At 42.6% G+C, this 27,504-nt stretch overlaps 1 protein-coding gene across 1 annotated transcript; it reads right to left on the reverse strand.

Moving 5' to 3' along the window:
- Positions 1–1,250: 1,250 nt before the first annotated feature.
- ISX (intestine specific homeobox) lies at positions 1,251–27,504 on the reverse strand. The gene is made up of 5 exons (XM_037387895.1): positions 27,333–27,504; positions 19,311–19,553; positions 6,767–6,918; positions 2,149–2,265; positions 1,251–1,487 (listed from the first exon to the last, which is right to left on the reverse strand). The coding sequence occupies exons 1-5, from the start codon at positions 27,502–27,504 to the stop codon at positions 1,251–1,253; spliced, it is 921 nt and encodes a 306-aa protein (XP_037243792.1).

Raw genomic sequence — 27,504 nt, forward strand, 5'->3', positions numbered from 1 at the left:
ATTTCTTAAGCAAGCAACCTAATTTGGTCATTAACCTACCTGCACTGCCATTGTGACGGGGCAGCAAGCCTTTGGGTCATGATTTGCTTTGCTTTTGGACTCTGTCACAAATGGCCACCCTTAGAAGTGATATGTCTGGGAGGGAGATCACATTTTAATGGCTTTGTTCAGTAGCTTCCCCTCTCAGTGTGCAGTATGTGCTGTGGCTGCCAGACAAAAGGTGGTGCAACCCTTTAAACAGGGCTTTCCGACAGTGCTCCCTGTGAAAGCCAGTGGAGACATTAGTGGAAGCAGGATTGGGCCCTGAATAAGGAGAGGGAAAAAAGCATCATATGTTGGAAGGAGATGAATATTATGTAAGTAATAAGGCATACTGATATTTTGTAAGTGGGCAGGCTGATCTCATTATTGATCTACAATTAAACCAAACCATGGGGTCATACCATCCTATTATGTCTAGCAGATTAAATTCAGGCTGTTTCTTTTCGTTATTGTTTCTGATGGAATTTTGGAGCTTTCTTAATTCAGGTCAAAAAATTAGAGGCTTCCTTATAAGCATTTTAATTAACTAGCTGAGGAACTCTCTTGCCCCTAGAGTACCAAATCCAGAGCTCAGCATTGTTACCTCTCTCAGACTGTCATATTTCAGCTCAAATCGTGTTTGTGCCCTTTTATTCAAGTCAAAAACACAGACAGCAAATCAAACCCACCCCCCTCCCTCACTGACTGTTTGAAAAAAAAGAAGTATCTTTAAAGTTTGACTTCTGACCTAAACATGTTCTTTGCAGCTCCCAGCGTGTGAGGATCAGAATGTATGAGGAAAGCAGCCTAAACCTGTGGAGGAAAGCCCTTTTGACTGGACCTTGGTGTGACACACACCTCATCGCAGGCATCTTGTCTGCCTCAAGCCACCAGAGCAATAAGGTCATCCAGCATTGTCTCAGGGCTGAGTAAAAACCCAGTCCTTCTGCAGGGCTGCTCAGTGCACCATCCCCCCCAGGGAGAGGATCTCAGCTGAGTGGTTGGGTTTCTGCAGAGCATACTGCTCCTCAGGCAGATGGGGAGCTCCTTCCTGGTCCGTGGTGCCTCTCGCGTGGTGGCACTCCTGCAGCAAGGTGACCTTGCACCACAGGCCACCCATTGGCTCAGCAGGCTTGTTCAAGGAACCACCACCTCCACCCCTCACCCCCCAAATAGTTATGGGTGACAAAAGCAAGCCCCCAAAGTCCCCCACTCCCCCGTATCCTCCTCTATGTGGAGCTGGCACAGATAGTGCTCCTTTCAAACTTGTGGGGTAGCGGCGCGCCGTAAGAGGGAAGGACATTGAAGAGCAAATATGGTTTTGGGAAGGGTAGCAGCTCCAAGTGGTGGGGGATGAAGGAGAGTGTGCTGGGCAGCCAGGCAGGTGTCAGCTGCCCTTGCAGCGGTGAGTAGTATCCTGCGGCAGGGATGATAGCGGTGAGCTTTCTTGGCATCAAGCTAGGAGCCTTTCAAGAATAAAAATGCAGTCTCAGGTGAATCAATACAGACTTTTAGTTAGATACAATTTATGATCAACCTTATTTCTTTCCCTGGTTCTTAATAATTAAGAAGAAAAGTTTAGAAGAAGAGACTCCTTAAAACCCAGTGGTGTGATCAAGGCAAAAATACCGTTTTTTCTACCCATGGAAAAACTGACAGGAAAGAGCCTGTGTGCCAGCCTAGATAATATTGACTGTCCCGAACCTGGCAAGGATGTGGGTCAAGTACTAAAAGTGCTGGTCAGCCTAACAAGGCCGGACGTTGTAAAGAGATACTGTCCATAAAGAAACATGGCTTTGTGGCTGCAAATGTCATATTTTTTCCTGTTCAGGAATTTTATAATGGTAAAGATATCTTGAACCAAAGTATGATTTACAAGGAAGCAATTTAGAAGTAAAATGGGGAAGGATCATCCTGCAAGAGACACCTCACAACATATTTACAAAACAGGTTTAATTTCATGAAAAAATATGTTATTTGACCATATTTTCTGGAATTTCTCATCATCATATTGCCATTTTTGTCTTTTCCAGTCCTCCTTCTCTGGGATAGTACCATGTGAAGAGGTGACCCGGTGAAGGACAGCTCTCTCCCTCAGTGGCTTTATACATAGCCTCTGATACTCACTGTGATATCTGACTTGGGAGCAGGAATGAAATCAACTTCTGTCAGATTCTGAAGGCCACCAAAGCTGCCAAATTTTTCATGTTTCCTCCACTTTGCTCTCTGGTTCTGGAACCAGATCTGGATACAGGCAAGAAAGAAAAGGCACAGAAATGAACAGGAGATAAAGGAGGAACTCCTCACATCCAACTACTTTCCCTACTCTCTGAGCATGAGAAAACATTGACCTCCAGCTCAGCAGAGCCAGCGGCTGAATCTAAGGGAAAACACTGGGTTCGACACAGCACCTTTCACACTTTGCATAGCATGTGGGATCTCTGGACTATTCTGACAGCCTCTCTTCCCTCGCAGCTCACAGAAGAGCTAGGATTTCCCTGTTCAGCAAGTACAAGGTACAGCAAGTCTTCCAGGGCTCTCCGGGGAAAGCAGATCCTTTTGCAGTCACAGCTTTGCAGCAGTCAAGGCACACGACATTCTGTTTTCCTTAGGAGGTGTGATTTGTTGCATGACAGGGCTCTTTCACCCTGTTCCCAAGTGATCAGGCTGGGAAAAGACCCACCTAGATGTTTTGCTGGGCTGCAACAGTGGGGATGTAGTAACAGGGTTCTTCTCGTATTTGGCTGGTAACATTTTGAAATTCACATAAGGGACCTAAGCAAAACACCCAAGGGAATCACTCAGCAGTCCGAGTATGTTATCCACCATTCTTTTGCACTGGAAAACAGACAATTAATATTCTTAGGGGAATTTCTTTCATTTGTCAGCTGATTTGACCAGCCTGGCTTCTGGCTGAGGCGTGTAAGTATTTATGCTGCAGCCACAGTAATTCATCTTGCTGTATTGCTGTCAAAAGTTGAATCCCCCTTCCATTGTCATTTCTAGCTGGCTTAGGAACCTGCTCTTTGAATGTAAGCGAGTGGTTCATGAACAGGAGGTATTAGTGATCAAAACCAGATGCTGCTGGATGTAAATATGTATGCATTTTAAACCAAATAAGAATCAGCTCAATTCTTTCTGCATGTCATGGCCAGAAAGTAATGGGAATGTCAGGAGCCCTCTGCTATATTGCTGATAGCAGTAGCCGAGGTTACTGAAAGGACAGTTTTGTTTATCTGGGTTTGCATGTGTTTGAGAACTGCTTAGTCAGTATGAACTGCTCCATTCTTTTTCTACCACACAGGAGTTACATGGTGAAAAAGCACCATAAAAATGACTCCTCTTTAACACCGACAAAGTGGTTGAGGGCAGAGAGGGAACTGAAGCCAAAATTCAACCTCTGAAGTACTCCCTCCAAAGTCTGCACATGGGATAAAGTCCTCACTTCAGGGATTATTATTTTTTTTTTTTAATAAAGGCAAAGCTGTGTTCACAGACTGAACTACTCTTTTTTTGCTCAACCAGTTCTCCAACACCCTTATCCTTAAAATGATTTCTCAGTGCCCAGCCATAATTTCTGTTACTGGGATTTAAAACAATTACTCCACGCTCTGTCTTCCACAGATATCAAGCTACTGATAGAATTTATTCTCTGCATGCTACTAACCTTCACTTTTCCAGTGTTACTGAGCTATGGCACTGAGACACAGCACAGTATTCCCGTGTGTGTTTGCAAAAGTCACACCAGTGCTAAATCCAGGGACAAGTGCCTCCTTAACCCTGCCTGAGATTTCACAAAAGCCTCATTTGCCTTCTCAGTGGTCAGCAGATTGTCCAAGGAAATGACAACTAAACCAGAATGTAGGGGAGGGTGGTGTGCCCCATGTTGTAGGAATGGCCTCCATTTGGTGCTTTGTAAGACTGTCCATTTGCTGTTCTCTTGCAGACACATGAACAATGATCTGAAGCCTGCTGAATCAGCCTTTTCATTATTTTCCAGTCCTCTAACCTTCTTGCCATTTTATAGAATTATTGTTAAAGGTTTTACTGACCATGTAGTTCAAATGCACCTCTGTGTCAGTAAATGGTTCCTATGAGAGACCACCTTTGAAACATCCCCATTTGCTATCGGGCACTTGTTCCAGACCCAGCTTTTTGCCTGCTAGCACATGCTACTCAATCTGCTCTGTTTTCTTAATACAAGCAGGGTGTAGGACCAAGGCAAGGCCCTTATAGTGACACACCATGAATTTGATTACCTTTACCACCAAATACATAGAAACATAGAATCATAGAACCACAGACTGGTTTGGGTTGGAAGGGACCTTTTAAAGATCATCTAGTCCAACCTCCCTGCTGTGGGCAGGGACATCTTTCACCAGATCAGCTTGCTCAAAACCCTGCCTGAACTGACTTTGAACACTTCCAATGACAGGGCATCCACAACTTCTCTGGGCAACCTGTGCCAGTGTCTTGCCACCCTAATAATAAAAAAAAATTATTCCTTATTTCCAATCTAAATCTTTCATTTTAAAACTGTCACCAATAATCTCATCATAAAAAGATGAGTTTGGCGATAAACATTAAATATATTACCCTTACTTTAATTCTTCATTAGCAGAAACTCATACTGGCTTTTTCACTGTTTTGCCAAAAATTGTTTGGCTGACAGGCCAGTCATTATCTGGCTGTTCTTTTTACTTTTTAAATACTGACACAACATTAGATTTCCTCAAGGCCCCTGGAATGTCTTTTGTTCCAGGGATGATTAAATATCAACACAGATGACCCAAAGTGCTTCTCAAGCGGCTTTTTAAGAACTACTAGAGGTAAGTCACCTAGATGTCTGGATTTAAAAATATCTGTCTGTAGCAGCTGGTGCTCAACATTGTCCTTATGGAAAGTGTTTCATCATCATTGTGTGATACTACCACCTTACCTGACATATTTCCAAGGATAGAGCAGAAATTATGACTGAACACCTTTGCCATTTCTGCATTATCCTTGACCGTCCCACTGTTTCTATAAAGTAACAGATCAATATAATTGTTCACTTGTTTGTTTGTTTGTTCTTAATGGACTTTTTTTGAGTTCCTGATGACCCTTAATTTTTCTGACCAAAGCTTTGGTCTGTATCCTTCTGCTTTGTTTATTCATTCTTTATAATCCCTTGTTTCTGATGTTTATTCATCCAGCATTCTTCTTTTTGTGTTGCATGTAGCATGCACACATGCAGGGATATGATTCCATCTATCCACTTAAACTGCCTCTCAGCAGTCATAACCTTTGTTTCTTGACTGGAGGACACAAGCTTTTTCACAGTTATGAAATGTTTCACTTGGTTACCCAATGGTTGCTCACTCTTTTTTTCTCCCCAGTAAAATTACCTTTCTGAGGTGATTTGACTTACACTGCTTTTAGCTTTGTCAAAACTATTCTTTCAAAGCAGGAAGAACATATATAAATTCTCTGCATCCTATTTTGCTTATATGTGATAAATGCAATCAACCAAAATTATAACAACTTGTAGCTTGTAACAAAGTTCCTGCTAACTTTTAGTTCTGTGGCCGGTTTCCCTTTACCAGCCAAGATGAGGTCAAATGTAGAATTTCCTATGTCACATGTAACACTGTCTGAATTGGGAATTTGCCATCTGCAATTCATACATGAGGGGCTTTTTACTTTCTTCATGTACATCTTAGATTGATGTTTCCCGTGATAACTCTTCTTTATTTTCTCCCCTACAGATTATAAATAATCTTTTTAACAGAAGATTTTCCTGTTCTTTCATGTGATTTGCTGTTTTGTTGGCAACACTGACTAGTAGCCCAGGTTGTGCTTTATGCCATTGGAAATGCATTGTGGGTGCCCTGATACTGCTACTGGGCGTATTACAGATACGCTGTTCCAACTCTCCCCGTCACCTAACGATGAAGCAATATCATCATGGTTAGTCGATAGTCCCAGGCATGTCATAGCCAATAAGCTGCTCTGTGTTGAACTTTGGTTGTTAGTGGGATATGTGCATCACAGTACACTGATGACTCTAGCATTATGGCAAGTACAGAAACTGCCTTGTGCAAAAATTATCACAACAGTGCCTGGTAAACAACGCCAAATTCCAATACACAGCAGTATGTATGTTTTAATGTAGCAGTTTCATATGCAGTAAACATTTGGGGTCAATTTTGAGCTCAGTCAGTAAGACTACATTACAGCTGGGAGGGAACTGGGTTAGTTTCCGTGCACTAAAATTACAGCCAGGGCATTTATAGCCTATGATATCAAAATACAGAGCAGTAAGAAAGCATTTTCATTTGGGCAATAATTTTCACTTTTTTTTGAGACCCTGTAGAAGATGGATGTGGATAACAGTTTGTACTGGATGTACATTAGTCTGTAAAAGGTTGATAAACGATTAATAAATATTTTCATAAATGGCTGCTCTGTTGCTACAGAGGCCAACAGGTTGCTCATAACCATCCGGAACCCCTATTTGCTATGCATTTAGTGTGCTTAGAGCTCCTGTTAACCCTTTGATTAATCCCATTTGGTTAGTCCCAGCTGGGTGACAAATACTTTTTTCCCTATTTGTAAAAGGAGAACGATGATACTTGCCTCCTCTGCAAGGTAACAGAGAGGTCACATATTTCATTAGCGTTGTCACCCAGGCATAAACTATTAAGAATGTTCTCTGAAGAAAGAATTGGTGCAGTGAGCATAGTCTTTTGGAGACACAGTGTACCTGAACTCTGGCTTCTGGGAGGTTTATCTTTGCTGCCAGTTGATTGCGAATATGGACATCTGGGTAGTGAGTCACTTGGAAAATCTTCTCCAGTTCCTGGAGCTGCTCAGCTGTGAACGTCGTCCGGATTCTCCGTTTCCCTTTCCTCTCAACTGTGCAAACAAGGAAAGGTGTATATCACATTTTATAGGAAAAGGCCACGGGGCCACAAGATGATTCAGAGATCCAGCAATTCCTGTAAATTGCTATGCAGCTGGTCTGGCACCTCCAACACCTTCTAGAGATGTACTTACCATAGGTGACTGTCTCCTGACCCAGCAGTGAATGTGAATGAACTTCTTTATCATTCAAGGAGTGAGTCAGAAGTGCCCATTTGCAGTGCTAATTCCATGGATCCAAAGCTTGTCAATAGCTACAAAACTCAATGTATTTTAACCACACTAACCCTGCAATGGGTTTGTCATCAAATTCCTGTAGTGTTGGACCAAACTTTGACCCCTTTTTGCCTCTGTCACATGCACACATCTGTTGCTAACTTATAATCCCTTATTAGCTATTTGTGAAGAAACCCTTAATGTAAACGGAATGAAAGAATACATACTCCCTTTTGTCTTCGTGGTGTTTTCATGCCTGTAATAAATCACCATCTTTCTCTCAGCTCATAGATTTTCCATCCCTATCTTTTCCTGTCATACTGGTCTTACTAAGCTTTCCTCAAGCTCTGAGGTATTATTCTATTCCATCATCACTGTATCGGTTTTGATTAATTTTCTCCTCCTGTATGCCAGCAAGATCAGAATACCCAAAATGCGTGAACACTGTGGAGGGAAGTCAACCATTCCAGACTGACTGACCACTGTTCTCTTCCCATACCACTCCTTTGGCAGTATTTACGGAGAGCCAGCAGTTGCACTGCAGTGTGACAGTGGCATTAGAAATATTATCTTACAAAGAAAAGCCATGGTATTCTGATTGCACCGTTGTGGTGTGGGGACTTTTAAACAAGCTTAACCTTAAGAACTGTAAGGTCTTAAACCCATGGAGCAGCATATGGGGGAATTTGTGTGCTGTGAATTCCTAAGGGGACCCTTAGATTGCTGTATGCCTCCACCTACTGTGCTGTGACCACACTAAAGATTTCCCTCAGCATTCCTACAGCTTTGAAAATGCCTTCTTACACCAGGACATTTTATTTAGATCATGAACTCTGTATGCTGCTTGGTGTAAGTTAGAGTAAGGGCTAGGTCACTCTGAAATTATGCTGAAGGGCTGGTATCTTGCAAGGAGGAGGAGAAAGGAGCAGCAGAAGTGAGGTTTATGTAGAATGTGGAATTCAGCCTTGTTCCAAGGCTGGAATCCTCTCTGATGCACAAATTGAGTCTCTTCCAGCTGCTATTGAAAGACCAGTGCAAAAAGCTAGGCTTCAAATGTTGTGAGTCATGTTTTTTTCTACTGAGCTTGGAAAACTGAAGCCTGATAGGAGCATAAAAATTGTAATATCCCTAGTGACTATGATGAGCTTGCTACTTGATGACCTGAAGTAATTAGCAATGAAACCATGTTGCTTGGCAAAATGACCTTTTTGAGTAACTCTTTTGGTCTTCCATGCTCTGATGACAACTACCGGTTCATACTATGTAACTAGATGCATACACTTCCTAATGGGAACAGTTAACCAGAGAAGGTGAGCTTAGTCCCTCAAAGAGACTTTGCACTTTTTTCCCCACCTTTTGTTCGACGGTTAGCATAAAATTTTCCTTTTAGGTGCTAAAGCAGTGAAAAAGGTAACTAAACACCTCAGCCAATATAAATTGGGCTCTGTGCCAACCAGAAAATGATGTTTTTCACTCTCTAATTGAAACTTCATTGTGACTCTGTTGACACAGAAAATAAGGAATAAAAAATTCTGCCCATTGACTTGGTAGGAAGATGCCTAGGACATGATACCTGGGGACCAGTAACTGAATATATTCCATTATGAATATTTAATCTTTCCTAAACTTTTTGAGTACTTTGAAAGGAAACCGGTCATGCAAGAATAACTGAGGAGCATCATTTATCATAAATGCTGTCAATACTCCCATATCTCAGAAACAGCCTAATAAAGCTGATGTCCAACACAGTTAAATCCATATCATTAGACTTTTCACTGACCTATCAAAGCACTACTCATTAGACTGCAGCACTGGCTTCAGCCCCAAGAGAAAAATGTTATTTACATTGAATCTTGCTGGCACTGCTGGGGCAGAGATCTGAAATGAGAAATATTTTTTGCATTTATGCTGAGGATAGCAATGAGCACCCTCTCCTAAGAAGCTCTGATTACAAAGCTGCATCTACTTGAACCTTCCCAAAAGATGTCTGGAAGGGGGATTTATTGCTATATGGATTAAAAGGGAAATGTCCATGCTGACAACATGAATCTCAGGACACTATGTCCCCTGTAGATATAATAGAGCTATCAGTTCATAATGGTGTCTCTTATCTGCAAGATTTTCACCTCATGCCTCTCTGTGGGGGTTGGCCCCCATATCCTCCTGGAAGATACAGCAGGCAGGTTAGATTGAGTACCAAGCTGATATTTCGTCAAGCGCCTCACGTTCTGTCATACAGTAATGAATCTCTGTGTTGTATTTGTATCATTACAATGTATGGCGTTTATATTTTTCTAGCACAGGGCAATTCGTATAGCAGATCTCAACAAGTGAAGTTTTCCCTGACCTTGTCATGGTCTCAGAAATTTGCGGCCTCCCTGAGATGTCCTGTGTGTCTCCCTGAACACTGAGCTGAGCTTCTGCCTCTATCCAGAGTAGAAGAACGGCTCCACAAACCTGGGAGAAGCTGCAGTCTACCTCCAGCATTTCCAGAGTGGAACAAGAGATCCAAGCTCAAAGTGTGACTTCCTCCTTGTTCCTGTTATCCCAGCTGTACATAAACATCTAGGATGCTGGCAGGGTTCTTGTCCTGCCAGGTTTTGTATGCTCAGGCAGTCCATGTACCTTCCAGCAATAAGAAAGCCTTCAGGAGACAGAGAACAAACCTGCAGTCTCCTGGAAGATTTCTGAATTAGCAAAAAAGCCCCAATGTACTTTTTTTAAAAAAAAAACAAAAAAACCCAGGTAAACTTTTGTATTCCATCAGAATACATATAATGATCTAGTCCAGTATAATCCCTTCTGTCTCATGCATTAACCAGACTCTGCAGAATTGGGATGACTGAACTGGGTCCATAATGGCATTGAAAATGTTAAAGACCAGCTGTATCAGACCTCATAGCAGCAGGCACCATGCAAACAGCAACCATTAGTTCTTGCCTGTAAGCACATATGATGACAGCTATCATATTCTTTTTGTAATGGGGAACCAAAGCTAAGGCAAGACTTTTAGTGCCCAAACCAGAGGCTGCTAGCTGAGCTAGGAGTGATTTACATGATTAGAACATGCTAGCTGCATGACTTCTCCACAAAGTATGTTCATGCATACCAGAGACAGAGATGATAATGTGGACATCTATCCTTGGCTACCAACTTAAGAAATTGTGGGTGGTGGCAGGATAATTGGTAGAGAGTTCATTGGATTAATCAATTTAGACTCCAAAAATCAGCTATTACAAGCAATGCAATACCATCTCTACAGGGCCAAGGTATGGAACAAACTCGGTAGTAAAGATCACGAGTCTAGAACGAGCTGTGAAGTCTACTTTAAAAAGAATATACGAGAATGAGAAGACAAAGGCTGTGCATAGCTAGTGTAACTTTGGGAAGACACTTTTAGCTGAGATGGAACATTTTGTGGTGCCTGAGAGCTGGATCCATTGCCTTGAACTACACAGTATTTTAAACTGGGATGGAGATGGGATGGGGAATGGATCTGCAAGATAATCTCTTACTGTACTGTTCCACTGGTAGCTAAGAAGTGCCCAGGACTAGAGAGCATGGCTTCAGAGAGAATAGGCTTGTGAGATTCTGTTGTCTCATATCAGCTTCTTTGGTGTGAAAATGACCCAGATAACTTGGTGATAGGCAGAAGAAACTCCCTATCAGTTCACTCTTACATCCTACACATTTTTCCTTCTTGAAAAGTGAACTGTTTTACAGACAACTCTTATGTAAGGGAAGGGTTTACACAGTGCTCAGAAGTGTCAATCCTACTGAACCCGGATTTTTCAAAGCTGAATCTCGTCAGATTAAACAAAATACAATACCTTGAGATCAGCTATGGGCCAGTGGAGACTGAAGAACAGGCTTTGATTTCAACTGGAAATGAAATGGCATTGCTATAAAAATTGACTCCTGTGAACTAATCAAGGCTTTTGTCAGTAGAAATCTAGAAAAGTGCATTTTTTTTCTATAAGTAATCTGCAATACTATTTTTCTTTTAAAACAAAAAAAACTATAAAAAAGTACAAAAAATCTGGGACTGTGTTAACATTTTCTCTTGCAAGATGAAACTTTCTCTGACTGTAGTTTTGATACTCCCCTTTGCCTTGGGACTTTAGCTTAGAGATCCCATAGCAAACAACAGCATTCAGAATTACAGTCTAATAAAGAATGTGGGTGGAAGATATAAGACTAGAAAGTGTTGGAAGTGTAACATTGGCTTTACGAACGTGGCTCTAGAGTCTCTGGGGAAATAAGACTCTGCCTGAGTTTCCTGAGCTATTTTCTATGTAAAAGCTGCGGATATTCAAGTGTACTTTTATGCTCTGTGAAAGTCATTTGCAGGTTAGCTGGCTGCTGAAACCAAGCCTGAAAATACCAGGCAGCTAAATATGTCAGCATTTGCAGATGCTTACAGATACAGCTGTCTATACATTACCTTACTGTTGACATTGGAAGAGGCAGATTCTCCATGCTGATAAAGCAGTATAGCTCCTTTAAATTTAGTAACAGGCTCCATTTGTCCTCTGCAGATCTGGCTTTACTACTAGGTCGGACTTGGAGCAAGTTGAAACATTTGAACTTTGTAGAAATACAGATTCTTGAAGGTGCCAGTGAAAGGACGAGATCAAAGGGGACAGGTTGCAACAAGGGAATTCTGATTACATAATAGGAAAAAGTGTTTTCACCATGAAGGTAGTCTGACATGGGCCTGGAGAGGTTGCGAAGTCTCAGTCCTCGCACATATTCTAAACCTGACTGGACAAAAGCCTAAGCAATCTGATTTAAGCAGGCCCTGCTTAGAGTTGGGGCTGGACAAGGTGGTCTCCAGAGGTCCTTCCCAACTTACTTTATCATGTGATCTCTGACCTCCAAATATCTACATGGACTGAAGCCCCCCCATCCCTCCTTTCCTAAAAAGTAAGGGAATTTAAGGCTTTAATACTACGCACAGCTCAAGGAGTCTGATAGCTTATTTACACAGTTTTAGCTTAGCATATTACAGCTTATTTCCACTAACCAGTATAGCCAGTTACAAGATATTAGTGGCACAAACAAATCAATACCAAAGACTACTGCTTGCACCTGACTTTCGTAGATGTGCAGCTGCCAATGCCATACCGGGGCAGATTTATTCTGGGCTATAGTCCGTAGCAGGCAAATAGCCTACGGTACACCTTGCACTGCTGTTTCTCAGCTGTCCTGCATACCTGAACCAGCTAGATAAATGCTACTTCAGTGAGACCTCTGCGATTGCACCTCCCACTTGTGCTTAGTTCATTAGCAGCCTAAGACTGTATAAAGCCTAGCTGGGGTCATTACAAGGGTGCATACACTAGAGGCATGAGGAACTGAAAACCCAAGAGAAGGGCTTGAAGTCAGTGCTGGGACGTATTTGCTTTGAAGCATGTAATCTAGGTAGATGAAAATTGGTAGGATCAGTTTATCTTGCTGCAATCCTCTTTGTCGTTTCTGGACAGGCACCCTCTCATGGTATGCGATAACCAGATCCAAAGATTTTGCTTCTTTGTTGACAAGAAGAGAGAAAGCAGTTACATAAGCAAGTGGCTTTATCTACATATCCTCAGAAATATGTTTTTCTCTATGTAACAAAGTTGACTGTATCATTTTTTTCTCAGAAAGAAACTCAGGAGCATTGAAAAAGAGCCTTATTATATCTGGTTAAGTTCTGTTTTTCTCTTTTAGCCTCTTTAAAATAAGTTCTGCTCTCTCTTCTTTTTAATTCAGCCAATTACAGATATATAGGTCTCCCAGCTGGTTCCTTCTAGTGGCTTTTCTGAACGTTGCTCTTTTGTGAGGTGACATTCTGGTCATGGCAGCCAAGCCCACAGCAAAAAAAAACCCACAACCAACAACTGCAGCTCTATCAAAGAGTTATTGCAGAGTGCTGATGGCATCAGGACAAAACGTGCTTGTCTGTGTACAGAGATATGCCTGTGGCAGTCCCTCTCCTAGTTAAAGAGGTGGCTCATGGCTTTCAAAAGAGCTTGCACTGCAATATTTAGGTGGGAGTATGGCAGTGTGGCTAATCTTTATTGAAGTGTTTTTTCAGCCTTCATTAAGAAGGACTGGTGTAGCTAGTGAGACTGATCCTAATTGGATAGGTACAATGTGCTCTGGATACAGCCTCCTGCTAGTAAAATGCAGCATTTAGCATCCAGCTGCTGGCCGTTCAGGCGTTGCTGAAGTTAAGAGAGAGCAGCATGACTTGAACTTTTAAAGGCTTGACTTCCTCCCTTAGTCCACAATTCCTTGATGGAGAGTTGCTTTCACCCTGGCACGGAGTACAGTGCCTAATTACCTGACAGCAAGGCTGAAATGCAGAGAGGTTCAGACTTTAGGTGGTGTGAACAGGAATGCTAAAAATACCAGGCTAGAAACCTGTTTAAGCAAGCTGTACAGTGGTGGCCAGGGGAGTTTCTTAGTCTGCTTGTCAGAGGAGTTGGCAAGGAGTAAATTGTATGTATGAAACCACTCGGGTGGACAGTTCATTGCGGAGGATGGTGCTCACCATCAGCCTGAGCCCCTCGTGATTTAACCCTTCCCATCTGCCAGCAAAATTATGATCGTGTTTACAAATGCTGCTGCCCTGAAATGGTGTTGTGTATAACTCTGGCACAGCCAGTGGTCAGTGAAGTATCTGGAGGAAGAAGCATGCAGGCCATGGTTTGAGGGACCCCAACTGACAGCTGTGTGAGTTAATTTCCATCACCTGATATCAGTTTTGTATCCAGACCTGCACCTTCATGAATCCTTCAGGTCAAGGTGGATTTGGGGTAGGTATGTGTGCAGTTTCCCTGTTCAGCTAAATCTCAAGTTTGAAATGTACTTTCTGTGAATGTTCAACCGTTGTCAACTTTCACCTTAAAAGCAGTGGCCACCCTAATACAATAATGGTTCCTACCAGGGGAAACAGGTTCCCTACCACTCTAGTTGACTCTGTAGTCAGCCTCCTTTGTCAGAAGCTGGCCATCTGCCCATGGACAAAACTGAGCTCATTGCAGTTTGCACAGACAGCCTGTTTTCTACTTTATTGCTAGTCTTTGTGGTTATTTGTACCTGCAAACCTCTAGACATCAATCAGGCATGCTTGTTTACTTCCCTGCCTCAGAGTCTGCACTCTCTCCTAGAAAGCATAATTCCATCATTATTTTAGTACGTAGTCTCTGCTGTTTCCCATTTCAGCATAAAACACTTGCTAATACAATAGGTAAAAGGCCTGCCCTCAATTTCAAAGAACAGTAATTAAAAGTACCAAATCCTGGAGATTTAATGAAAAGTTCTCAGACAATTTAAGAAAAGCCAATAAGTGCTTGTAATACCTTTGAAATAAACTTATCAAGATGTGCCACCAACTCTGCAAGTAGTCACATTATGCAAATTTGACTAACAGGAACAAATTAACCTCTGAGTCCTGTGTAAGGTACCCTTTGGATCCAAAATTCCCAGGAAAGAAGGAGCTGCTTGGGGAAAGCATTGAATGCTAACATTTACTTTAACTAAAAAATCCCCAAAACCCTAAAACCATGAAGAAACAACACAAACAGAATTTATGATAGTCCCCCAACTGCTGACAGCTTTGCTTTCTTCAGTACTTGTATCAGTGAGAATTCTGTGTGAACAGAGTCTGAAGGGTAGGAATAAAGGATTCAGGTTTCATGCCTTTCATTTAATATCCAGAGTATGATTATAAACAGTCAGTCTTCAAATAGGGAGAAAAACAAAGAACCAGCCTTCAACAATGCCTCAGGTAAACTCACCAAAACAAGGTCAATGGTCTCCTGCATTTGCAAATGTATATAGGAATACTGCACTTCACAGACACAGGGCTGCAGGGGCTACTCACACTGATAAACAGAAGACTGGTAAGAAAGCTAATGGCAGCCAAATTATATATATAGGCATCTATTTTTTTCCTCCTGCTTTCCCTTTTCATTTAGAATTGCTTCCTTTTGTTTGGCAGGACAATGGGATGCTTGTGCCCTTTCTCACAGTCCCATTGGTGTGTTCTGGGCAGCCGATATTTATCTGGGATTGTGATTATACAGTGCTTCATTGTCTCTTGGGTGTTTTATAAATGCATTAAGATAAGTCACCATACTGGGGAGAAGACTGTTCTGCGAGAGATAAACCATGCTGCTTCACAGGGGTACATGGATTTGACCATATTGTCTACAAATGAACAGTACAAATGAATTTATGGCTTCAGAGAAAACATAAACGCTAAGCTAAAGATGCCTGCAACTGGCATCGGTACAGAGGGACATGACTTACACTGGAAGGTCTCCAGAACTGAGATAATCTCTACATTTCCTGTTGTCTTTATGATAATTCCCACCAGAATTTGTCAATATGCTTTGGGATCAAAGATGCTATCGTAATAATATAACAATTAGATTAATAAAAAGATGCCTGAGCTCCCGGTCAGCAATGTGCAGATAATTTTTGCTATAGAAGCGTTTGGGTGATGTTGCCTCATTATGGCAGCTTCCTCTACAGTGAATAATGAAGACATGAGCTGCAGGAAATAACATAGTCCAGTTTTTCCCATGGCCTGAAACTCCCTGTTTCTGGTGGGATTAGGAGTCATCTCCATTTATTGAAGCCTGATTTACCTTGTACTTGAATTATTACCCAGAGAAGAAATCCCGTAAGACCAGGCATCTGCCAGTGTCTTAAGGTGATGCTGCTATCTGGCTTTGCCAAGACACTAACTGCTCCCTTGCTGGAGCAGAGGACAGGACGGCACACTCATCATTGCCTTTGGATGTAAATAGTTACAGTGCACACACAAATGTATACAATCAGACCCAGCATATGTCAAAGACGTTGCAAAACAATTGCCCAAGAGCATCTGAACTAAGCTGGGATCTTGTGTGTGGCAGTCTCCAGCAGGGGTGGCCATAGGGCAGGCAGGCATGGGGGCACATAATCCTCTCAGGCTCCTGCTTGGCTGTCATCAACTGGTCAAGTCCCAAGGGTGTCACACAGAGCAGAGAGAAGGAATTAAAAAGGAAATTTGAGCTCAGGATTTAACATGGGCATTTATGTGAACATGTTTCTGTGATGCTGACCGACAGTCACAAGAGTTTGCCCTGCTTGGTCTTAAGTTTTGAAGACCCTGGCAGCGACAGTGGTTGCACATAGCAAAACAGCAATTAATCATTTCACAGAGAGCTGGCCTAAACACAGTCTGTACCTACAGCTCCAAAGCCAGTCCTCTTTCAGAATGGTCTCCTTCTAAAGTGGGTTTTATCAGTGCTGCTTCCCAAGAACCAGGTTTTCCATAAAAGTTCCACTGAGCTTTTTGAGCAGAAGGCCACAGGTGAAATCACCCAACATTCAGAATGAAGGCTTCCAAATTCAAATGGTGGCTTTGCAAAACTAAATGCCAGCTGTCAGCATGTCTCTAGGATATGAGGGCTTTTCTCTTTTTTTGCTTACAATGCAGCCTCTAAGTTCAAAGTGCTAGAGGCATTGCTTCCTGTAAATGGTTTCTGATAAGGGCATAAATCGCTTTAGTTTAAATGACACCGCCTTTCTAAACCACTTAGTTGCAGAAAACATTTTGTGGGAAAAGCAAATTTTTAGGAACACTGCAGTGTTACAGGCTTTCCTGGAAATATGCTCCAAATTCACACTCAGGGTCACAGTCAGGGTGTTCTTGCTATCTCAGAGCACCTGCCCATGAAGGGCATATTGTCACAGCCTCCTCTTCATCCTTCTCCTATCCAAAAAAACATCAGACAAACCCCAGCCCTCCCACCTCCAAGGTGATTGCATAGCACGCTTGATTTCTTCTGCTCCCTGACAACTATGCAGATGTGAGTGCTTAGTCAGAGCCTAGTGCCCTTCCTCACAAATATGCAGGTGTTTTATAGATAGAGAGGCAGCCTGTGAGAAAGAGGTGGGGGTACACCCAGCCAAGAACTTTGGATACTGTTCACATCAGACAGCACTGCCGTGGCTGAGGTTGGTGCCATTCCCCTGGGTCTTTGTAGGCATCCTCGGTGTGAATGCGAGGGAAGTCCTGGGGACACCCATGGCATATGCTATGGGCATTTGGCACTGCCTGGGGGTGCCTTGTTAGGACCCATAACTGCCCTATATCTACCATGCCAAAAACATGTCTGAAACACTGCAGAGTCAATAGGCATGGAAACAGAAGTGAAATTGCTATCAGCTCGAGGTGTAAGGATTACAGGCTGCTTCCAGGGATGGTGCAGTCTACCTCTCCTGCAGGTGCTGCTGCTGACCTCATCTGGGAAAGGTGACTCCAGCCACAGCCAGAGGCAGAGAAAAGAGAGCAGCCAGCTCTTTCCCCCTAATGTAAAGTAGAGGAAAGAGGATGAAGCTTATGATGCTCAAAAGGATTTTAAACCCAGGCCTCCAGGTCCCTGCTAAGAATGACACAGTGCACGAACAGGATCCGAAATCAATGTTTGTGCACCACAGGGAAAATGCCAATCCAGTGCTTTGGGATCCTCCCCCCTCCCGCAGCCAGTTTCTATCAAAGGCTCAGCAACTACAGGAGCCAGTAGCCTAGAAAATGGCAGATCATTAAACCTCTGCTTGCTTTCAAAACCCCACTGCCACCAGTGAACAGAGGGATTTTGTTTAAAATGCCTTTACAATATAAGTTGTTATTGAAAAAGCCAGTTCAGTTTACCTCAGTTTTGCGCAGATAATTACATGCTGTCCCCTCTGCTTTGTTGACGGGGCTGGTGCCAGTCACTGCGCTGGTCAATGAGGCTAAGTGCTGAGTGGGGACAGCCACCTCCCTCCTCTGTCACCCTGGGAAAGCCACCTCCCAGCTCTGGTGTGATCCCTGTGACTGAGGACTCCCTCCCTGCATTAAATACACTCCTTTTTAGCACTCACAGGCAACTTCGAGTGCCAGATACATACAGCCCTGGCTCTTCTGCAAGGACGCAACATTATTTTGCCCTACTGCCATCACCTGGTGCAACTTAACAGGGCAGAGGTAGGCTAAAATACCTGGTTATCTTACAAGGCTTCTCTCCGTATGAAGAGAGACGCTGTCTTGTGCAGTTGGAGGAGGTGACAGCACCTTGTCACAAGACTCATGTGTACCATAGCAGCAGCAGCAGCAGCAGCAGGAACAAGGCTTTTCTTTCAAATGTATTTCACAGAAAGAAATGTTTCCTCTGCCAGCTTGCAGAGTATGAGCCAAGGAAGATGTGCAGATCTCAGTGAAGCCAGCTAAGAAACCCTGCATCTGCGGTCATACGAGCCCATTAGCACTTAACTGAAATTGCTTTTTTTTTTTTTTTTTTCTTTCAGAAAGGAATGAATAATAACAAACTATGCAGGAAACACCTTACTGCTGCTACTGAGAACCTGTTCCCTGGGGTGTAGTACAATCATCCGTATTAACCTTTCCTAAAACTCAAAGAACTTAAAGCAGTTTCTGCCACATGCTACAAATAAATTGCAGTCTGTCTGTTAGGAGCTTGGCTTTTTCAGGTACCACGTATCCCACCTAGCTTAAAGTCTCTGTGCAACATATTGGCAAAGTATATTTGTGTTGTCCTTTGCTTTGGTGAAAGAGATAAGACTTCTGTTTACCAGTGCTCACAAGCAACAAAACTAGCAGACCTATCAACATGGGCCAGGCTTGAAAATTGTGCCTGACACATCCTGCGTGCCAGACCTATTCCACATCGACAGTTTGCCTGCGCACATGCTGGTGACCTTTTCATCACCTGTACAGTGGGTCCAAGGTGTACAGAACACATCGAGCTGATTCGGCGTGTTCAGCTGCCTCACTCCTCCTGTTGCGCAGCACCCATGTACCAGGAAACGGGCGCTGCACAGCCTGGCTGTGGAACCTGGTGATTCGGTAGATTGCCACCCCAAGTAGGAGGGTAATAAACACCCAAAGCAGTCCCTGTCACTAAATTTGGTAGGGTTGGCAGGCCTGAGCTAAATCTTTATTTCAAAGTGTGGGTCTCCGTGTTTTTGGTGGGGAGACTGAAGAACCATCCCTGTAACTCCGCCAGGAGCTTAGCAGTAGAAATATCTCTGGCGTCTGTTGCTAGGTATTGCCATGTACATCATTGTAAGGTAACAGCTGTGTTTTTGGGTACTCTGGGAGAAAGTTTGGATATAGAGGCACTCACCGTGAAGTGGATGCTCTGCTGGGAAATCACATAGCTGATCTTCCTCTTCCTCATGTTTTCTTTTGCCTTGCAGGTGTTCCTGTCCTGTGTCCTCGCCCAGGAGGGAGGCTGGGCTGTCAGTAGGTCTCCTGCAGTGAGCTGCCTGCACTCTCTTTGCCCTGGACATGGGTGTAGCACATGTGGCAGGGAGAAGCACTTTAGCTGAAGGTAAGTCACAGGCTAACTGACTCCAGCTGCTGGAATCTGTGAAGGACACAGCACAAGAGTTGTGATGTGCTTTTTGAATAAAGCAACTGTCATTCAGTGCACTTTCCAGTTTCTGTGAAAAAAAAAAAAAAGAAGTGTAGGTATGGTCTAGATACCTTACCTTTCAAACCTGATCATATTTAGAATGGCCTTTATCATTCTGTGCTGTGCATCAGTGCCAAGATGACCCCAGGTTGCAAAGGGCATGATCCTGGTGAATTTAACCCCAAAATCTAGCCTGTTCTCTGCTTCTTTCCACCTTAAAACTTCTAATGGTCCTCGTGGGAGATTTTCAAAAAAGGACTGTAGAAGTAAGGAGGCACAACGAAATGATAAAGAAAGCTCAGCTTCCCTGTCAGTATCCAAATCAGTGGCTGCCTTTTCTGAAGAAGTCAGAAGTACAGTACATGTGGAGCTGCTCTGAAAATCTGCCAGCAAGATTGCCGTGGAATTTGCTGGATGCCAAATGCTTTTAAAAACCTGGTCCTTTCTTAAATGTCTCCATAGGTACCTCTACCCTATAGGAAGATGGGCCAAAGAATAGGCCAAAGGTCATTGTCTTCCCCGGTTCAGGTCCATTTGTCCTTTCTTCTACATCTGGGCTGCCTGTTGCACAGGTTTAGGCATTGGATAATTCTAAAGGCAGCCTTTGCCCAGGCTGTCAGCATTTACCATCTACCTTTGTAACAGGTGACACCGGTGATATCTAGGAAGGTACTGACAGCCAACTCATCTTCATGAAATCACCTGCACACTCTTGTTGACAGGACAAACATAAGAGAAGTGCATATTGGCCCATTTTCATGAAGTGCAGCCATAAAGTTAGTTTAGATTTGAGCATGGGTGCTATAATCAATCTCAGCAGGAGCTGAAGCTAATCTCAGCAGTAACCAGTGGTGACATGTCCTAGGACACCTGACCCTGACTAGCGATGAAATTGGTCACAGAAGCCACAATCTTTCTTCTGCCATAGTATTGCCTTATTACTCTCATTGTCACCTCTGTGTGTAGCAGGGGCACTGCAAAGACCTTTCAGGTTAGTTTTCAGCCCTCAGGAATGTATTATGAGTCCTTACTCTTCCTGATAAATGTAAGCGGCCCTTGCAAAGCTATGGACTGGAACATAACATGCTGGGAAGCCTCATGATTCAAGGCAGTGGGCTGCCTGTGGCTGCTAGCATCCCAACAGAGGTATGCGAAATACTCCCATTCTCTTACCTGCTCTTTTCTACATTAAAGCCTCACCATAAACACTGATTCTGAGGGCTATATGCGCTGCCTTTGGTAGATGCAATCAAGGCTCAGGCTTGACTCTTCGGACAAGATAACTGGATCTGTGCTGCTTTAATGGCAAACCTAGAATTTGTTCTAGTTTTCCTCCATGTCTGGATTTCTTTGCTTAGAAAGGCAGAGTAAAAGGCAACACTTAAGCATAATGGATCCACTGGGGAATTTAGATTCCATGGTTATTGTGACCCTGAAGTGAATATGACAGCACAGGTTTGTCTGCTTTTACCACCAAAGAACATTAAAATCTTAACGGAATAATGGACTGCACTCCTAAGCAGTCACCCACATCTAGGCTTCGGGGTCTGCAGCACCTGTGGCTGGTCCCCTCTCTCCTCTCATATCTAAATACCAGCAAGTGTGAACTCCAACAGGTTATGCTGGAAGAAACTCAATTTTTTGAATATATATTTTACTTCTGGTGCAGTATCTAGCATTGGCAAAGCCTCTACTTTTTTAGACTTGTCAGACTTTTGTTTTCTGAACAAATAACAAGTTCTGTTTGTAACCAGCCTTGAAGCAATGACAGTTATAACATCTGGAGACAAAATGCCCAATTCTGGCCTCAGTAAAAGCCCACACAATAGGAATTTTACAGAGGACTGACACTGACATGAAGAAAATACAGTTACAAGAGTTCTGGAAATTAGCCAAAACCTCATGCCAACAAAGGATGATTGTTCAAATGTTGACTTTTCAAATTATCACCAATCTTTGGGTAAACTCCTAAACACAATTGCATGTCTCCAGCCGTGCTGACCTTAAAAACCTGGTACGGGGACTACCTCTGTGTTTGAGGCATATTGTGCAAAATGGGACTCATTTAATTCCTTTAGGATCAACTAGGTTTGAGTTTTCTGGTGAGAAAACAGGGAGGTTTTGAACAGTATTTGTGGGATAAAGGAGAAGGATAAACCTGGGATCGGTCACTAGCATGGGGCTTCGGTTAGATGATTTGCTCAAGAACTCACAGGCTATCAGTGTTGGCATAGGTTCTTAACCCCGGATTTTTATCTCAGTCCCCTGTCTCTAAATTAAGGACAAGTCGCACTTCCTTGCTAGATGTGTTGTGAAAATTAGTATGTTACGGAATTGATGGTGCTTATACCCTACAGTAATGAAGAATATAAGGGTACCCAAGCAAGGTGCTCTTATGGGCAGTGATTAAAGCATTCTAAGAATAACACTGGCATTTTCTAAATCATAGAGGACACGTCTTCATCCTTCTTACACAACTTTCCTCCCCAAAATTTTTCTCTGAGATGCTCACATACCTCAGCAGTGAACACAACTTATGTATGAGAGTAGACAGAATAACTATACACTAAAGAAGAGAAAACAGGCAGGGAATGAAAGACTGTCCCAGGCAGATAGAAATATCTCTGTGAAATGGTAAAAAGGAGTGGGAGGATCTGTTGTTTGAGGTCAAAGAAGCAAACAACAGTGGCATGAAGCTTAAAGAGAGGCTGGAAAAATCAAGGAAGTTTTCTGGAGGATCAGATTGAAAGTAGGTGATACTGAGTTTAAAGCACATATCTGAAAGTTAGGATTCCCAAGGTCTAGTCCTGTTTTCATTACAACCTTCTCTGGTCCTTGTTGTCCTGAACAAGCAAGGAGACCGCAGTGGTAACTCTTTAGGCCAGCCAGTATTTTTTGGTGCTTATTCATGTGACTCCAGCAGAGATCTCTGAAAAATATCTACAAATTGTCATGGGGTAAAATTTCCTCCAGGGAATGCAGGTTTGGGTTTTTGGGGGTTTTTTTGTGTTGTTTTTTTTCCCCAGGGATGGCAATGACATTTCAGCCTGGCACAAAGTGAGGTATTTCTTACTGTCATGCAAAGAAATGACTTTTACTTGTGACTCAAAATTGTCTTTTTGGCTTGACTTTCAATTACATAGGAAAGGATGGGAAATTTCAGGCCAGATAGATAGTAAAATAAATTTCTTTTTAGAAGTAGGAGGCTATTTCAGATAGCCTAAGTTCCATTTAAGCCTTTTTGTGTAATCACTGGAGAGAAAGACCTGTTGTAGGCATACAGCTTGTGATTTTTAGATCTTACTAAGGCTGTGAGCAGGGAAGAGTCTGCCACTGAGAAATGCAAGTATCTTTTTATTGTGCTGTTCTTCTCTTCCTTCTATACCTCTTCCCGCCCCCCCCCCTTTTTTTTTTTTTTAGGTGGATTGTTTTCCTTGTAATAGGTGGGGTGAATTGGTGATATTGGCCAGGTGGTGTCTGTTCAGTTATATTCCTTCAGCTGTTTCCTCTTCTGCAATAAAGCTGGGTGGAGTGCTGCTACGGGTGAAAAAAACAATCACCTATTGATATTAGTGCATGAAGTGGCAGTTGTATTCATATTACTTTGCATATCCTTAATGTAATGGGGCATAACACAGGAAGAATGACACAGTTTCTGTATCTGTTACTGTTTTTACTATTAATTCCTCATTCCAAGCTCTCCTTGACCTGATAAAGGACCTCCTGTTGGTGGAACCTCACTGGCAGAAATCAGAGGAGAAATGAACAATTATTTCACATGTATTTTCAAGCACACTGAAGTCAAGTTCCCAGGGATTTCAGAAGAAGGATTTATTCTGAAATAGACCTGCTAGTCTTCTCTGTTTAAAATGAAAGAGTTGGCACTAGGGAGGAGATCAGCACTTGCTCGGTGTTTATTTGTGTCCCTTACAAAGGCCATGGTTACCCTTTCTAGGCACCGTGACAAAAAGATGAAAAGCATAGACTGAATACTAAAATGTCTTTTTGTTCACTACTCCTTTTTTTAACCGGGTGAAAGTCTTTCAAAAATTCAAAAAATTCTGTAGACTTCAGATCAACAGCTGGAGTTCCAGATCACCCAGTAGTTGTGTTTGTGCAGTGAACTCACAAATCAGTTTGTGGACAAACTCACTGCAACTAGGAAGTCTGCACACTCCTGGGAAGAATGCATACTCCTTATTCCAAGTCCCACTGGCATTATACTCACAAAAAACCTGTGAACTTAGGAGTCAGGCCCAGAGAACTTCTCATACATGATCAAGTCCTCCCCAGCTTTCCACGAAAGCCTGACACTACACATCACAGCATCCTTTTTTTCAAAGAATCATAGAATAATTTAGGTTAGAAGCAACTTCTAGAAGTCATCTGGTCCAGCACCCCTGGGTTTTCTTGGGAAAGGGCTCCAGGGTAAGCTTTTTCTATGTCCCTCACTTCTGATATTCCACACCACCTGGTCCTCTGGTCATACCTGTCTCCTTTGCTCTTAATGGCTACATTTAGACTTCAGGACAAGTGTGATCGCGATACTTAAGAGTGCCTAGATCAGCAGACGAACCTGATGATAACTTTTAGCTTGGGCATTTACCTTATGGTAGCCACAAGTATGTGTGTGGTGCCAGTTCTTGCTCTCATACGGATCATGGCTTGGCTCAGATACATACCATATGGGGTGTGGAAAATGTTCTTAAAATTCATAGTAAGATATAACTCAGCCCTGACCTGTAGTGCTTTCTTCATTGCTGCTGCTGTTCTGGGAAAGCAGATAGATTTGTGTCCTATCCTGGAATTTCCAACAAGTTCCTTAATTCATTTCGGTTCCCTGACCTTGGCCAGCACTGAGCCAAATGAGGTATGGCTTACTATTTACACAACTTCTTTAATGCCAGTGTTACATGGCATGAAGTTGAAAGACTTTGATGAAATACAGCAATTATCCCAAGCTGTACAGCATAGAGTATTGCACTTCTGAAATAAATAAACCTTATCTGCCAAAATTGGCAGTTCTGCTGGAAAAGCAAAGGGTAGTAAGTTTAGGTATCTCTTTGGTGGTAGTAAGAAACCAACAGTAAAAAAGCTTTGTTTTCATTCTCTTTTTTAAATATCCTTGACCAATTGCAAAAGCAATGTGTAACAACATTTTGGAGTATCTCTACAGCTTTACTGTTTTCCTAGCTCCAGTGGCAGTTAAGTGAATCTTCATGTGTATACTATTTTCATTAATTAACATTTTACATTGCTTTAAGTTTATTAATCCAACCTTACTTTCTAGCAGGGGAGAGAAGGGTTACTATATTCTCTTGCTACCTCTCTCTGCTTAGGTGATGAAGCTAAGTTAAAGGCAAGGTCTGGCTGTTCTGCCTGCATTGCTTTCAAGGTGAAAAACTGACTGTACTCTCAGGTGGAACAATTTGGGATGAGACTACTGGCGGTGCAGTAATGCAATTGGAGGAACATACCATGTCCTGCTTACAGATTTGTCAGACCTTGTGCTTAGAGCAGCATGCTTAACCAAGACACACAGTGCAACAGGGCTTCAACATATTGATCATGAAACAGACTTAATATAGAAAGGTCCAATCTCTGCCACACTTCTCTGTTCCTGGAAAAGTCTCCTGTTGCTAAAATGCAGTTCTATGGTCCACCTTATGAACAGCGCTGACTAAATTTTCAGTGGTGATATCTGTCTCACTTCAGATCCAGTGGCAAAAAATGACTGCCATGGGCTTTCTGGAAAAGACTTTCAGCTCACAAAAAATCACTGCCACGGAGCTCACACCAACGTTCCTCCCCTTCGCAATCTGGCTCCTGGGCTCCTTCAGCACACTGTCCCCATTACACTTGCACCAGCATTAGCTATGTCCTTGTCCACCCTACAAGTTACAAAGCTGTCGCTTGTTTCAGGACTGTATTTAAAACATGGCCTGAGTCTGCTGTTCTTCAGGTCTGATCTGCACTGGCAACTTTAGGAAATCTCTAAATGCTGCAGTCCTCCAACAGTACCAGTGGTGAAACAACTAAGCAACACCAGCCGTGGCCTTCAGTAACTTTGTTTGTCTTTGTGAGCAGCAGGCTGGACCTCCAGATGACCTTGAGAGGTCCCCTCCAACCTCAGTAATCCTATGGTTCTGTGAAAATTCAGCAGCACACTGTGCTTCATCCCCATACACAGGTTTCCATGGAAAGCTGCAGGTAATGGCACAGAAGCAGCGGTCAGATACTCAGCCCCAGTGCTTGGGTCTCCCACGGCTGTGAGATGTGCTGTGGGCTGGCTCTGTCCCACGGTCAGGAAACAAGCTCTGTACAGAGTGAGTGAAGTTACCCCATGCCAGAAGGGAACAAGAAAATGCAAATCTTGTGCAAAGCATGGCTGAGAGGCAGCGTTAGTAGGACTGGGCTCAAACCCAACTGGTGACTAACGTTACGCTGGTGAGTGTGGTGCTCACTTCACTGTAGTTTCCTTCCCAGTTTAGGTCTTGTTTGCTTTCCAGTCCAGGTCAGTATACAGTTTGGACATAAAAAAAAAGCTGAAACTATGTGAATAAGCAAAGGTTGCTCGGACTGTCAGGTTTTTGAAAAAGACCCTCTCCCTTACTACTGGGTGGTTCATCCAGTGAACTGGGAAATGGGGTCCTGATCTATGAAAGGATCCCTGTGTTACAAAAAATGAAGTGTAGCATTAGGGTTTGTTGATAGCAGTTGAGCAAGAGGTGAGTGAAAAATTTTCTGTCAAAGTTACAGGTAATTTTTCAGTTAATTGGGTGTGTTTGTATACATAAAACATTTCCTTTTCATGGAAGATGTAGATAAAAAAAAGAAGAAATACTAAATCCAGAAAACGTGAGCTATTGTTTTTTGTTTAAGGAAAAAAAAAAATATTTCTGTGAGGGTAGAAGTTCATTCAAGGCCACAGTAACTAAATGGAGGAAACCGAAGTCAAAAAGGCTAATGCACTTGCTGGTTTGCTAAGATCAAAGTCATGCTAGTCTTCCACTAGCTTGTTTTATTTAGTTTATGAAAGGACCTAGTGTCCATGATGATAAGGAGAAATGATTAAACACAAATGCTTTCTCTTTTCTTGTTCCAGCAATTGAGTTCTAACACTCCTTAGCTACCATTACCCTTACAGACCATTTCTCTTGCTTGAGGATGAGTGGTCAGATTTATCAGAAAACAGCACTGTTATGAGATTTAGCTGTAATTCCAGGCAACAGTCAGCTCTTGATATAAGTGAAACTCCAACAACTTCATTAAGTTGCAGCAGTTTGAGGCTAGCTTCCTGAGTTTGAATGCCTGTCCTTCCTTATGACAGGCAATTATTTATTTTTTTTTATAACATGAGTATTATTTTTTAAAGGGAAAGAAACCAGGATGTTGTATTTGTTTACAATAAGCACTTCTCACTGTTACTGAAGAAAGCTACCTGCAATAACTGTTCAGGTTGCATACCCACCTCTCCAATGACACTGCAGGTTCATAATGTACAAAATCCCACAAAAGGCTGGCAGCAGAGCCCAGTCTACTGCGAGGTTGAAAACACATTATTTTTTTAAGTTTATTTCTGTATATATAATGAATTATTCGCATCTCACTAGAGAAACCCCAGATTCTTACAAAAAGCTACAGAATAAAAATTCTACATAATCAATTGACATAGCTTTAAGGATTAAAAACAAAGGAGCATTTTTATTGAGTCTTATAACTGGTACTTACCAAAGGCCAGTGGTGACCCTGCTTTTAGGGCTGGAGGTCTCTCGGCATAGTTACTTCTGTACCTGGTTTCACTGCTTAGAGAGGTGCTGGCAGAAGGTTTCTTTAAGATTTCCTCAATGGAAAAAGACAGGCTGGGCTTCCCCTGGCCAACACACAGCTGGGGGTCCATCAT

This window comes from Falco rusticolus, chromosome 5, assembly GCF_015220075.1.
Source record: "Falco rusticolus isolate bFalRus1 chromosome 5, bFalRus1.pri, whole genome shotgun sequence".
NCBI lineage: Eukaryota > Metazoa > Chordata > Aves > Falconiformes > Falconidae > Falco > Falco rusticolus.

What these genes read in the sequence shown, in the direction of transcription:
- ISX (XM_037387895.1), bottom strand. Translation starts at nt 27,504, where the DNA reads ATGATGGACCCCCAGCTGTGTGTTGGCCAGGGGAAGCCCAGCCTGTCT. An exon ending in AGGGTCACCACTGGCCTTTG is followed by an intron (nt 19,554 to 27,332) that starts GTAAGTACCAGT and finishes TGTCCTTCACAG; the next exon opens with ATTCCAGCAGCTGGAGTCAG. An exon ending in CTCCCAAGTCAGATATCACA is followed by an intron (nt 1,488 to 2,148) that starts GTGAGTATCAGA and finishes TATTCTTGAAAG; the next exon opens with GCTCCTAGCTTGATGCCAAG.